The sequence below is a fragment of the Bolinopsis microptera genome, chromosome 11 (genome assembly GCF_026151205.1).
Source record: "Bolinopsis microptera isolate Bmic1 chromosome 11, MBARI_Bmic_1.0, whole genome shotgun sequence".
NCBI classification, from domain to species: domain Eukaryota; kingdom Metazoa; phylum Ctenophora; class Tentaculata; order Lobata; family Bolinopsidae; genus Bolinopsis; species Bolinopsis microptera.
The window spans coordinates 17496824-17512230 of record NC_087082.1 but is presented as its reverse complement, the minus strand read 5'-3'; the positions used below and the strand labels follow the sequence as shown (position 1 = coordinate 17512230).

Below are 15407 nucleotides of genomic sequence, written 5' to 3'. Positions count from 1 at the left end.
CAGAGTAAGTTTGGCTAATGAGCACTTAAACGAAATAGTCTAGCAGTCGTTAGAAAACCGCTTTAAAAATACTTAATCTAATTTACTTTACCATAGATATATAGATAAACTACTTATTTGTGGGTGGCGTCTAGATAAATTACTATATATTACTAACATAACGCTTGATGTAAATCAAATTAAGTATAAAGAGGACCTCCAGATACAAATTGTGTTTGTTTAACATTTCCCTATTTCAGGAAGTTTTGTTTTGGTTGTGTTGTGATTTGTGCGTTATGGAGTTAGCACAAGTTATCGTTTTCTTGCTCTTTTATCCCTTAAGGCAAGGTATACAACATAATATATTACCCTTATAGCATTAGTTCAGTATATTGCACGGAAATGTTTCAAATGTTTCAGTATCTGTTTCTGTCTTGTTTGGATATGTTGCTTTTATGCTTCATCCCAAGACCGAAGATAGGAATGTTCAACGTTCGACTGTAAATACCAGAGTAACAATTCTATAAAAATTTGGCCTTTGTAACAAATTTCTAGTTCTCCAGCAGTGAGATACCACCATTCCATCAGGAGCACCCACAACCTATACATCAGGAGCCTATACATCAGGAGCCTACACATCAGGCGAGCCCAGAAGGACGGGCAATACTCATCCCCCGACAGGAAGTTGGACGTATACGACTAGTCCAGTACCATTGACCACCACAGAGGAGGTGGGGAGGACAACTTATCCACCCTCCAGCGAACCTTGGTACCTTTCTGACGATGAAGGTACGTGCACTTTTAGTAGATCTCATCTGAAGGAGAGTGTCAATTTTAAAGAAACATCAAATCTAAGTTATTATAGTAATGATTTAAATATAAGTTATTATAGTAATAATTTAAATATAAGTTATTATAGTAATAATTCAAATCTAAGTTATTATAGTAATAATTTAAATATAAGTTATTATTAGGCTATCCATTATCGGTATGAGATTTTTTATCTAGATAAACAGATAAAGATTTAGGTTTTATCGAGATAAAACCGATAAAACCGATAATTTTCTGCTGAAGGCCAAAGCCAAAATGTTTTCCAAATGTCACAAAAACTATTTTCGAGCTTTATGACTGTTTTACCAGTAATCTTGGTAAAGTACCACTTCCTTTCTTTTGAAAATACTAGAGCATCAGTTTTCTTCTCCGGGGAACAGTTATGCACCAATTCTCTTTAAAATACTAGAGCATCAGTTTTCTTATCCTAAGAACAGGGGTGAACATTCTCCAGAAAACAGTATAGCGCTAGTTTCCTTCCCCTAAGAACAGTAGTGCACCAGTTCTCTTCAAAACAGTAGACCAACGGTTTTCTTCTCCTAAGAACAGTAGTGTACCAGTTCTCTTCAAAACAGTAGACCGCCGGTTTCCTTCTCCTGAGAACAGTAACGCACTATTTCTCTTCAAAACAGTAGACCAACGGTTTCCTTATCCTGAGAACAGTAGTGTACTACCAGTTCTCTTCAAAACAGTAAAGCATTTAAAGTGATTCAGTGAACCGTTTCCTTATCCTGTGGATAACTTGGAGCAACAGATTCCTTCTCTTGAAGACAATGTTTCACCCCCAGAACACGTCCGGAATTCAATTGAGTGCCCTGCCGGTATTTTTGACTTCTGTTAACAGTACCATGCTTGTGCCCGTCTCCAGAATGGTTGTAAGGTAAAACGCCAGCACCCTCTAGAGAACAATGTCAATAACCTTCTCTGGATTTCTGCAGTTCATACAGTTCTACAGGTATACAAATGTAAATAAACCTCTTAAGCTCACATCCAAGTAAACTACCCTTTCTATCATACTAGAAGACATTTGGGACTGTTTCTTGGATAACTTGGGAACAGAGAGAGGCAAAACTACTAATATTTCTTTAAAATTTCACTGTATTGTGGCAGTATTTTCGGTAATTTCTAGTGAATTTTTATACCGATAAAAATATATTTTATCTAGATAAACAGATAACTTTTTTTAACGAATTATCGGAGATAATTATCGGTTACGATTATCGGAGTGGATAGCCTAGTTATTATAGTAATAATTCAAATCTAAGTTATTATAGTAATAATTCAAATCTAAGTTATTATAGTAATAATTTAAATATAAGTTATTATAGTAATAATTCAAATCTAAGTTATTATAGTAATAATTCAAATCTACAATCTTGAAGTTAAAGTAATAACGATAATATATGCATGAAATCTACCAACAAACAGAAATAGTGACGGACTGGGTCGAGGTAAATTGGGATACGTGGAATAGTGAGGATGCACATGATGCTTTTGATGATGAAATAAACACTTCCTTTACCCTGGATCCTATTATTTATGGGAATGTGGTCAAACTGAATGCTGTGTTCTATTGGCCGACGGTAAGCACTACAATTCTCTGTTTGATATTGAACACAAATATAAAATAAAGGTCCTTCGATCGACAATTTGATGTTATCTTATGTGCATATTATATGCAATCCATGTCATGCATAATTTATGCATAATACATGCATGTATTTGTGGAAATATGACCACCTGAACCGCTGTCCAGGTTAACGTGAAAGGTGTCCGAATAGTGGTTGACCAGCGGACAGATGAGGACACCATAACAGTGGAATTGGACCCCGACTTCACAGACTTGTTTCACAGCACACTATACCCCAGAACAGTATGTCTCCTTGTGTCCAGTAACCCATCTTGGAAGGGAGTTAAAACACTAGAGTACAAGTGTGACAGGGTCTCTGCAACCCGGGTGTGGATTATATTTAAGCATCAAGGTGGACCCGACACGGTGGTTTATGATGTTTACATGTACGGTTACTCCTCCAGACCTGAAGTCAATATGTACAGAAAGTTTGGCAGCGAGGGGCCCTCGGAGGAGGCTTGGGTTCTTGCTGACGATGAAGGTTGGTAGATCTTTAAGTTCCTTATATTAACAAGAGAAACTAGAGGTAGTTGCCCATTGCCCAACTTAACGTTTTAGGAGCCCCCTAAGGATTGACCTCACGAAACTTTACGTTGGGACTGGGCAGCTACCGTTCGCGTTAGTTCAACTTGTTGACTACTTTGCATAAAACGAATCTTTAATTTGAAGCTTTGATTACCAAAAAGATGATGCTTAAAAATCGGGCAATAACTGGAATGTAACTAGTATATCGTAGGCAAATTTGCTAGATATTACAATATCTAATAAACTGATGAAAACATTTCACAAAACAGAAATAGTGACAGACTGGGTGAAGTTTAGATGGGGAGACTGGAATGAAAAAGATGCATACAGGGCCTTTGATGACAATATGGAGACATCGATTACCCTGGAGGCTGCTATTCACAGACGAGTGGCAAAACTGTACGCAGTTTTCTACTATCAGGTTAGCCCTATAATATTGGACATTTAATATAAACATAAGATAAATGTCGTGGGTGTAATTGACGATCTTTCATTTGGCTCTTCAGCACTTTTCTGGTAGATGTGATTCAAATCGACACATTTCCTGATTTGTCTTCAACCTTAACCACTGTTCAGGTGAACGTGAATGGTGTCCGAATAGTGGTTGACCAGTGGACGGATGAAGACACCATAACAGTAGAAATAGACCCAGAATTCACAGACTTCACAGCGACACCCAGACCCAGGACAGTCTGCCCACTGAAGGACAGTGTCTCTGAGTCCGGACTAAAACAGGTCCGTTTCAAGTGTGACCGGATCACTACAGCACGGGTATGGGTGATATTCGAGATACCTGGAGGACACAGCACTGTTGTTCACGATGTTTACATGTACGGTAACTCTTTGTCCGAGTATGTGACTTATGAAAAAGAGGAGGAGGGTACGGAATTTGTTACGGGCATGGAAGAGATAACGACAAAATATTGGATGAGAACACTGAGTAGCACTTCCTACAGCCAATGGACGTCCGGTAAGGACAACTCAGAATCCACGGAGAGCGTCACCTCAGGACCTACAACATCATGGCCATACTTCCATTTCTCGGATGTTTTCTCCCTTTTCCAGAAAGAAGATCATAATGATTATTTCACGTGGCAGCCTGACTTCGAGGACTTCATTCCGTATGAGAAACTTGTGGAACAGCAGGAGAAAAAAGTAGAAAAGCAATTAAAATCAGAAGGAGAAGGAGGAGAAGAGGGAGAAGAGGAGGAAGCAGATAAAGGATCAAACGTGCTCGGATTCCTGACGAACACCGGATATTTGGACTATGTGATGACAGAGAACAAAGTTGAGGATAAGGTTAATGAAGCAAAGAAAACTGCCAAGAAGGATAGTGATAAAAAGAAAGATACAGGGCTTCTTGTTGATAGTAACGACGTCAAAAACTCGATTAAAGTTTTCCAAAAGTTCAACGGTTTTCCGGAGACGGGTACGCTTGACAGGGACATTCTGGAGTTTGTGAAGAAGCCGAGATGTGGGAACCATGATGTTGAGTACACGGAGGAGGAGGTGAAACAGGAAGCCTTACTTTGTGATACGGCTTTTTCTGGATCTAAGCCAGTTCAGGTCCGTTCAGTTGATTTTTTTACTTAGATTTTTTCCTCAAGGATTTTTGAAGTGCTATATTTTCCCATTTCTGATCAATCACCATTCACCATGAATTATACAACAGATAATTTATTTCAGACAACTAATTTCGACTGTGAAGGTTTCAATGGAGCTGGTTCTGAGACCAAATGTGTTAACCTCCCAGCAGTCTCAAAAACAGGCTTCATAGAAGAAGGAGTTCCTTACACCATTGAAATTGATCTGCAGTTCAAGCCTCAGGAGGGTGGATCTTGGGAGGATCTGAAGAATAAATTTCATATATTTTTCAACTACGATAGTATCGATGAACTGAAATTTCTTGACAGAATAAACTTGTTTGCAGAGGATGACAAGTTTGGTTTCTTGTATGATAAAAAGAAAGCTGGAAAAGACAAGACCTTAGGTGATTACGATATGACAAAAACTCAAATTGCAAGAAGAGAATTCAAAATAAGGATCGACGTAGAGAAGAATAAGGAGGCTTTCTTGCTGATAAACGGAAATGACGTTGGTAAAATCAAGTACAAACGTCGCCTGAAGCCTTCAGTCCGCTTGCAATGGCAAGACAAAATACCCGGAATAATAACCGCCAGGATCTGCAAAAGACCCGAAACGGTTGAAGTTAGCCGCACAAAGCGCTCAGCCTCATCCCACATCTGGGGAGACAACCTCATCACATTCAACTTCCAGAACTACAGCTCATCGTTAGGAGAAAAGGACACCAGGAAAGGTGTGATGGACGCTCTCAAAATTCTTGGAACTTCCGCAAAGCTGGAGTTTAAAGAGATATCCGCCCTCGATTCAGCCATGGTAACGTACATGTTTATCAAGGGAAGACACGCGGATGGGACGACTTTCAGCGGAGCTGGGATTGAGAAAGCCCACGCTTTCAGTCCAGTCCACAGTGAGGTTCATTTCAATGACTTTGAGAAGTTCACTCTAGAGATGGAGGACCGGGCTACCAGTATGTTTTATGTGGCTCTACACGAGACTGGACACGCTTTAGGGATGAAACACTCCGCGTACAAGTGAGCCAAGCTGGGTAACGTGGGAAATGTTGTTTTGTTGTCTTGTTACATTTAACTGGTAGAAGCATGTGGTTATACATTGAGAATAACAAAAGTGAATGGTAAATTAATGGTAATGTAAGGTGTAACGGTGTAACACAACACATTTCCACAGGGACGCGGTGATGGCAGCGGGCTATGTCCCTTTGAAGGCGTATCAGACAAACTCGTTACACCGGACAGATAAACAAGTGTTACACGCTAGCTACCTCGGGGATATCCCTGAACAAGGTGATAAGACTGAAGATATCGGTGATAAGAGTGATAAGAGTGCAGAATACAGCTCATCTTTTACTTTAAAATTTGCTATCTATTGTTTTTAATACGATATAATATGCTATATTTTCTCCTATTTAAATATTATCATGTAGTTTAATTTAAAATTTTAAAACTCTGATCCACTCATTTTAGCGAAAGTGATTGAACTGGACCCTACCAAAAGAATAATCCCTGATCCAGACTTGTACCTACCAAAGTTTCCACTACCCAGGGATTGCTTCGACAAGATAGACGCAGCATTTACCTTTGGGCCCACCTTGTACCTTATATCCAACACATTCATCTGGCAGTATCAGAAAGAGGGAGCTGGATATAAGATGATAGGAGGCCCTCAGGGAGTCTCCAATGTCTTGGCCGGCTGGAATCATATTACCAGGGCGGCTTTCACAGGTTGGTTCCGTGATCCCGAGTATCATTGTTTATCTGATAGTGCCATTGGGAGTGATTTTAAATTTCATTCTCACTAATTTATATGATTTTTATCCCTCAAATTACTAATTGATTTGTCGTTTTCTGCAAAGGTCTCATTTAGATAGAAACTAGATCATGAACCAACAATTATAAGTAAAACTAACGGTTAAAATTATATAAAATTCAAAACGAATGATCAATCCTAACTCTTCACTCTTTCCGAAGCTCCACAAAAATGTGTATTCACTGTATTGTATAATTGTCATTGTATAAATGTAATTGTATAAATAAAATAAGTAGTATAATTAACACTGACATTTCAGTTGGAGACAAGCTCTACATTCTCGGAGACGGAGTGGCACACAGATACTCCAGATACAGTACAATTTGGGTGCTAAAAACAGTATCCACAGTTGACGAGCTGCTCAACAGCAAGAAATCTTCCCACAATTTCGGAGCCGTTAAATCAGCCTTTTCTCTCCAGCTCGATGAGGGTGTAGTCCAGACCACGTTAGGTAGGAAGAAGTGCGGGTTCTGAGGTTCAGCCACATTTCTGATAACTGTCTGGAAAACAAGCCTGATTATTACTAATTATTCTCATGACGTTTTTCTGGTATGATTCAAACATAATGGTTTACAAATCACGTGACAATTTGTAACAGTCGCTGGATGACCACGTGACCAGGTTTCTGTCGGCCATCTCCAGTAACTCAATTTCTAATCTGACTTCTCCAAATTATCAACAGTAACAGGAACACGGGAGTACTACAAGATCACGTGGAAAAACAGCAATAAGGTTGCCACAGCTGAATGGTTTCAGGACAGTTCTGGTACTGAATTACTTGGTAAGATAAAGGGTTGAATGAGGAATATTCCTACAGACTAAGATCGTTATCGAGTTAGGTTTTGGAAATGCTACACTGACAGCTACAATCGTTGACCAGCATATATCTTGCAAAATGTTGCTCATTCAGATTAACTAATTAAACTGATCAAGTGATCAAGAGCACGTCATATTTTCTATTTTCACTGCATGGAACTTTCTGATACTGACTGTTTACCAGGGAAAACGTACGGGTTGACAGAGTTTAATGCAGCTACCACCCATGAAAGGGAGAAGAAGGGGGCGAAGTTCACTGAAGTTATGAAGTTTGATGGAAAGGTACACTTAATTATAGATTCTAAATTGTTATAGAATTATCAATCATAGGAATCTCGCAGTTCCGAGCACTCAATTCTAAATTTTCACATAATATTTCAATCACAATTCGAACAAGTTATGATCGTTGAATTTGTTCATCTTAAAAGTGTAATTCAACCTGTTGTTTCAGTACGTGAAGTCAGTAAAAGTATACCACAATTCTGGAGAAGTTGTTCGTAAGAAGGACCCATACTTTGAGATCCCTGTAGCCTTCCAAATACCTAAATGGTGTGCTCCCAAGCTTAACGGATAATGTGTGCTACTGGAGATTGTTGTCAGATCATGTTTTAGAGATTATCACATTATCAACGAACACTGAAAAATTCAAGTTATCATATTATCATGTCAGGATATAACACATACAAGCATTTATTTGTTCCTGAACAAGCTATTTTGATATTTATCGGTGCTGCTAACCATGTTGTTGGAATTATACCCATTAAAGGCGTCAGGCAATGATTTACTACAATTTTACAATACCGGGTAGCCACTTTACCACCTTTTAGACAATTCACCCGTGCATTAAACCATCAACAAGTCGACATGTCACGTGACATTCAAGCCGCTGATTGGTCAACCATATTCTGTTCTCGCTTCTCATTGGTTGGAAGGAACACGGAATATGTTCGCACGAGATCCCCGCATTCACGCTGTTTTGAAATCACTCCTGATTTATTGACTCACACAATGGATTTGAGCAGCGGTTGAGTACTTATAATGGACATGCTGGTTTTACTCAGACAATAAAAGGGAGTTATTAACCGAATGGTTTGTTGAATTGAATCACTTTTAACAGTAATTCTTGTTTAAATGTGACTATTTTAATAACTCAGTAACACCATTACTTTAATAACTCAGTAGCACCATTACTTCTTCAATGTCATTCTTTTTAGGATATGCATCATGCATGATGAAGGATGAGTTAGCAATTTAAAGCCTTGCATCTTTTAAAACTAAACATACACTTTTAATGTGCTGTATGAAAATTATGCCATAAAATTACGAATTATTACATTTAAAGTTGAAGTGAAGTATTTCATTTCCGCCGACAAAATTCGGACTTCTGTCCCAAAGGAGAATTATAACACACTTTACCGTAACACGTGACAACATCGACCAATCAGATTAACCCAGCAAATCTGCACGTGCAATAATAGCTCCTTCATATCCTTGTAGCTCGATAAATACCGCTTTAAAGCGGCTGAATAACCATGTTATTACTTGAACAGCTAATCTTAGAGCCGTATAATTGATCCATTAAACTGTGGATCAAGGTTATTTAGAGGTATGTTGTGGTATGTAGGGACAAAAGCTCTTAAACATTCAAATGAAGCTCAGTATTTTAGATGTAAATATTTATGAGCTTAATATTAAGATTTGTCTGGTAACGATTTACATACAATAAGAATAATACAACTAATTTATAAGATCCGCGTGGTCCAATCAGAAAAGCTGGGTACTTTAGATCGTTCATGGTTTACCAATGAGATGGAATGCTAAATACTTGAATATATCTTGCTCATCACAAATTTGGTGAGTTAAGCAGTACTTCACTGGTGGTTAAAAGCTTGTAACTGAGACTCTGAGATCAGCTTTACAGCTTATTGGTTATTGTAAATAATACTATTACTCCATACTGGTAGTGGTAGTACTGCCTCCGATAACAGCCTCATCACCTGAAATTGTGATATTTCTAAAAGACTCTGCTCTTGAGATTGAGATGGCGACGAAGTTATGTTGTCGAGCTGCTTTACTTTAAATTTGATGAAGATAAGCAGTAATATCTCGACAAATGCAGCCAATAATATAAGGGTAGGAAGTGCCAAAAACCTTAATGTTAAATTGTGATAGAACAGCTGAGTTCTTGAACCATAAACTAGCTAACTTACAATTTTGTGACCATGATTGCGATGACTTTGGGGTTACTTCACATGATAAAGTAGCAATATTTTTTTCAAACCCTCCCAAGTAAAGCTACTGAAGTCACGTGGTATCACCAGTCACGTGGTATCACCAGTCACGTGGTATCACCAGTCACGTGGTATCACCAGTCACGTGGTATCACCAGTCACGTGGTATCACCAGTCACGTGGTATCACCAGTCACGTGGTATCACCAGTCACGGGTATCACCAGTCACGTGGTATCACCAGTCACGTGGTATCACCAGTCACGTGGTATCACCAGTCACGTGGTATCACCAGTCACGTGGTATCACCAGTCACGTGGTATCACCAGTCACGTGGTATCACCAGTCACGTGGTATCACCAGTCACGTGGTATCACCAGTCACGTGGTATCACCAGTCACGTGGTATCACCAGTCACGTGGTATCACCAGTCACGTGGTATCACCAGTCACGTGGTATCACCAGTCACGTGGTATCACCAGTCACGTGGTATCACCAGTCACGTGGTATCACCAGTCACGTGGTATCACCAGTCACGTGGTATCACCAGTCACGTGGTATCACCAGTCACGTGGTATCACCAGTCACGTGGTATCACCAGTCACGTGGTATCACCAGTCACGTGGTATCACCAGTCACGTGGTATCACCAGTCACGTGGTATCACCAGTCACGTGGTATCACCAGTCACGTGGTATCACCAGTCACGTGGTATCACCAGTCACGTGGTATCACTTACCAAAGAATTTGAGAGCCCTGGCGCTACATAATACCCAAGCTTGATAACACCAGGTAATTCCATTAGAGTACAAGAACTCAAATCACCCCCAAAAACTTGCTAAAAGCTTCGTTAAAATAACTTTCTCCCACTCCACAGGACAAAAACTCCTTCATAAACAACTCCTTTCATATCCAGTTCACTCCCACCATGGCTCCAGGGAAAACATCTAATTATACCCCCAGACTACCACGCTGTCACGTGACTCGGAATACTGGCCTCTGATTGGATGCCTTAAGTAGGGGGGTGGCTGGAGATTGGCCCAGGTTTTACCACGTTAAAAAGTAGTAAAAACGCAGATTTCTGGTAATGGAAAGGGTTACTTAGCAGTAGTAGCGGTGGCCTCTCTCTCAAGGTGGGTGATTCTTACAATATCTCCGTAGATCAGACCTTACTGTGGACACAAAGAGAAATCTGTTATTTGAGACTTGAGTACTGCTACAAATATAGAAATATTTACTTTGAGCACTATAAGTTGAGTCACTGTAAAGGGACTGTGCTTGTGATTGGAGAGGTGCAATGTGTGGGCCTCTTTCTTGCTTGGTACTTTCAGCTAAATCTGACTTTGAGCACACCTTGCCCTTCTTATGTGACCGCAATTTCATGAGATACTGTGTGCTACATGTGCGGAAGATGTGTAGAAAGTTAAAATACTGAACTGTGGTTTTATTTGCACTTTTAAATTAAATCTTTTATAAAATTCTATTCTTCTACCAGACGACAAGATACAGTTTCAAGACGATCAAAAGAAATGTATCAATAATGTATTGTTTTATAGAATGTATCACAATGCTACTTTGATGTTAAAACATGATATCTGTATTCAGAACTCAATTAATTGTGATTTGAATGACAAGAGGGCTACAAAGAGAGATGCTGATTGATACTAAGCAGTACTGAACAGTACTCAGGAATAATGCTCACTTACATTTAGAGTGCAAATCATCCGTCATCGTGGGTTAAAAAGGGTTCATTTGTCCTCAAAGTTCCGACCCTTTTATCAATTATTAGTATTCTAATCTTTTGTCAATTATTAGTACTCTAACCATTGATCAAGTGGGTATAAACGGACGATTTTTCTTGTATTTCTCACCCCCGGATTACTTTCTGACACTGAAAAACAAATCTTGTATCACCAGTCACGGCCATCGTGTACGAGAAGAATAAAAATAAAATCTTTAATCTCCATCTCAGAAAAACTATGAAAGTTTAATGTTTTTCAAACAAAAACCACTGTACTCAGCGGTCTCCGCCCCAGTAATTAGCGTTCACCACAACCATTACTACTCCGATTAGTACAAGCAGTTGGGTAAGCAGCACTGAAGACCACCCAGGGGGAGCAGCCCTATGATATGCAATCCCTGGTGGGCTGCTGCTGCTGATTTGATTAAAACAGAACAAACAAATGTTCAGCTTCTGAATTGTAAATGAGCAATTAAGATATCGGGGATTATTTTTGTGGGAATTTTGAATGCGAGGTGCTGATAAAATTAAGTTTGAATGAGAAGGCCTGTTTTTTAACATAGACACCAAGTTATTGGGTTTTATCTAATAGTGAGCTCCCAGCGTGACCCTAGTCGGTGGAAAAGCTGATATTTGACGGTCTTGACTTCTTTCTAATCGGGCTTCACTTTAGTGCATGCCATGAACCGGTGTGACCTGGCGAGATCCCAAAGTCTGCCAACACGAGCGGCCAATCATTGACAGCTATTTTCAGGTTCAGCCAATCAGATGCAGAGTTGGAGTCACATGATAAACGCCTCAAGGCATGGCACGTTGTAGAGTTACAGCTGTTTTGCAACACGAATACTGTGCAGTGAGCACTTCACTGGAGACAGCTCATGAATAAAGGGGGTTCAGTCAAATATAAATATAAGTCTCACATCACATAAAGACTTAAAGAGATACAGCATCTAGATCACCAGATATAGAAGTGACGTAGTACTTTCCTGAGATGCTAATCTACAGTATAATCCTGCAGTCTCCTAATGCATGACACAACAGAGCGTTGAAAAGTTTAAAGTACATGATTTTACATGTAATGAAGTATAAAACCCATTACCGAGGAGCTTCACCTCGCTCGCTCGGAATAGTGCCCAATAAAACGTAGTTAAACATACCCAATTAGTCAGCTGAGACGAGACAACCATAAAACGCAGGTAATGGGTAATGCTAATGGGTAATGACTAGACACAATCCTTCAACTTTCAAGTGAGGGAAGCAAGAAACTCGCTCCATCAAGGTTAATATTATATACTATCGGGGGTAAATTCTGTAGTTTTGCAACTGGTTACTCGATAATGGGGGGTGTCTCGCCGATCGTTGACAACTACTTAAGATCTTTACCTGGACAGAGTAAACATGTGTTGGTTGGTAAGGTTGAAGATCCCGGTTATTTCATGTTGAGAGCAAGCACAAAACTGTGTCATGTTTACAGCTTTACAGGGGTTTGGAGCCGGAGATCGCTGAGAGTAAGTAACCTTTCATTCGTCGGGTTTAACAGTGGAAGTCCTGGGGATGTTTGATCATCATTTGTTTAGACTACCCAAATAGTCTGTACACACTGATACACTCAAGATCGGTACTGGCTACTGTTCTGTTAACGATCACGTGAAATGAGCCGACCTGAGTCCTGATTTGACTAAAATCCTGTTTTGGCTTGAGTAATGATCATGTCAACATAGAGACGGAACTTCAATTCTTCAACAAGTCTTAATTTAGATAAAGACATTTCCCGCCTGGTACCACATTGGTACCTAGTTGGCACCTACCAAGGTATCAAGATCTCCCCCTATTTGATAATAGTATTAGTTCTAGATCAAACAGACAAAGTGATATATGGCTAGACGAAGTTCATTTTACTTAAAACCTAGTACATCACATTCTTACAACTACAACATGACAAATTGCTCGAATGAAATAATCAGGACAGGTTGATATAGGTCTGTGACTCATAAGATATGATGTGAATATAATATGTGAGGTTAACAAGGCAGGAGTTTGTTTATATAAAGTAATGTGCATGTACAATACATAGCTCACCACAGAGCAACAATAACATTATGTGTCTTGCTGTGGGAAATGTAAATCATTTCTTTCATATCTTAACTCATTTTAAGTCATTCCAACATAATATCTTAATAGATGATTTAAACTCATTTCCACATTTCCACACCTTAGTCATGAACAGGATTCGTGGACGCAGTATCATCTTAAAGATGAATTTACTGTCATATCATGTATTTGTCAGATGAATTGAATGACTACTATCATCTACAATGTACATTCAACTTCAAGCTAATGTAGTGCGATATTCCATTAACCTAACCTCCAAATTTGTCATAACTACAACAAAACCTCGAATAATTTTTGCTCGTGAGCCGCCAACCACCACCACCAGCGGCTGAAAACACAACAATAACACCAACTGAATCCTCCCAAGAGACCACACTACCCCTCTTGACGGCATAAACACGGTGCTACCTCCACCTCCCCGGCCACTGCCCCTCCAGCCCGGCCACTCCAGCCTGCCAGCTCCTACAGACACTCCGTCTGCACCATCTGGACTATGTGGCTAATACTATTCCCCATGTACTTATTGATACACTGAGTTAGTCAAGCAAGAGTTATCGAGGATCTGAGGCCGGGAGTTGGTTTTTAACACTACTCGACGCGCCGTTACAATCATGACGTTTTAAACTTTTCTTTTGTCAAGATTTAATCATCTGAGAAAAGTGAAGATAAGAATTGAGTCGGGAAGGGACTGAAGACTGCTTGTTACCCCACGTGGCTGTGTCAAGTGGGCGGTTTAGTGAGCTCTCATTGGTTGAAAATATCTTTTCTCCGCTGTCATTGGCTGACGATTCCATAGGATGACTATGCTTGTCACTATTCAAGATGGACGAATTTGTTACAATGTTGCAAAATGAGTTGTGATAAGTAAGTGATACGTACTTGCCCCCTCATCAGGCCGGAATATAAACGGAATTTAATAAGTTTATACTGCATAAATGTAGCAATTTTGCCCGGAGTCCGTGAAATGGTAAGGAGAAAAGTTTAAACCAATCAGAAGAGAGGATCGCTGTTTCTTTTATCTGCTCCACCAATGAGAGACAAGCAGTCAGTGGGTAAGCCAATCAGAGACGAGCTGTCTTTGAGAGTAGCCAATAGGAGAGGAGGTGAGGTCAACCAGGGAGGAGTGCACGTTTTCAATTCTTTCAATTAGAGCACCCACGGTAAATATATTAAAAACCGTTACCTTTTATTAGCTTTGTAATTCAGCAATTGAGTAAGCTTATAGATTCGATCAGTTAAAATGTTCAAAAAGCCGACCATGGAAAAATAGTTATCGTCTCAATTCTAAAGAAGAATATATTTTATATCCAATAAACGATGAGTTGTCAGAAAACACTTTATACGGCCCATATCAACAGTCCATTAACTGACACCTGTCCAATACTCCACCTCTACAATGTTTCTCAAAGATATCACCATATCACGTGATATTCACCATATCACGTGTCCTCTTACGCTGATAATTTGTCGCAAGAGAGTGTGCTCAGTGATCACCATTAGGGGGTTAAGGGGTTATCCAGCTCGACGAAAGAGTGAGAGGTAGTTACACACTTTACTAGTTCACAGTTTACTAGTTCACAGTTAAGGGGTTATCCAGCTCGACGAAAGAGTGAGAGGTAGTTACACACTTTACTAGTTCACAGTTTACTAGTTCACAGTTAAGGGGTTATCCAGCTCGACGAAAGAGTGAGAGGTAGTTACACACTTTACTAGTTCACAGTTTACTAGTTCACAGTTAAGGGGTTATCCAGCTCGACGAAAGAGTGAGAGGTAGTTACACACTTTACTAGTTCACAGTTTACTAGTTCACAGTTAAGGGGTTATCCAGCTCGACGAAAGAGTGAGAGGTAGTTACACACTTTACTAGTTCACAGTTTACTAGTTCACAGTTAAGGGGTTATCCAGCTCGACGAAAGAGTGAGAGGTAGTTACACACTTTACTAGTTCACAGTTTACTAGTTCACAGTTAAGGGGTTATCCAGCTCGACGAAAGAGTGAGAGGTAGTTACACACTTTACTAGTTCACAGTTTACTAGTTCACAGTTAAGGGGTTATCCAGCTCGACGAAAGAGTGAGAGGTAGTTACACACTTTACTAGTTCACAGTTACTAGTTCACAGTTAAGGGGTTATCCAGCT

General features: G+C 39.7%; 1 protein-coding gene across 1 annotated transcript; it reads left to right on the top strand.

Moving 5' to 3' along the window:
* The first annotated feature begins 248 nt into the window (after positions 1–248).
* Positions 249–8536, top strand: LOC134823175 (uncharacterized). The gene is made up of 13 exons (XM_063834538.1): positions 249–327; positions 568–768; positions 2239–2393; positions 2567–2921; positions 3235–3386; positions 3542–4531; positions 4652–5580; positions 5735–5850; positions 6031–6288; positions 6633–6824; positions 7056–7154; positions 7374–7471; positions 7641–8536. The coding sequence occupies exons 1-13, from the start codon at positions 276–278 to the stop codon at positions 7761–7763; spliced, it is 3720 nt and encodes a 1239-aa protein (XP_063690608.1). The 5' UTR covers positions 249–275; the 3' UTR covers positions 7764–8536.
* Positions 8537–15407: the final 6871 nt, after the last annotated feature.

Bases quoted from the DNA above. Each gene is read 5' to 3' on its own strand.
- LOC134823175 (XM_063834538.1), top strand. From the start codon at position 276: ATGGAGTTAGCACAAGTTATCGTTTTCTTGCTCTTTTATCCCTTAAGG. The intron at 2,394-2,566 runs GTAAGCACTACA...ACCGCTGTCCAG, and splicing joins CTGTGTTCTATTGGCCGACG to GTTAACGTGAAAGGTGTCCG. The intron at 4,532-4,651 runs GTCCGTTCAGTT...AATTTATTTCAG, and splicing joins CTGGATCTAAGCCAGTTCAG to ACAACTAATTTCGACTGTGA.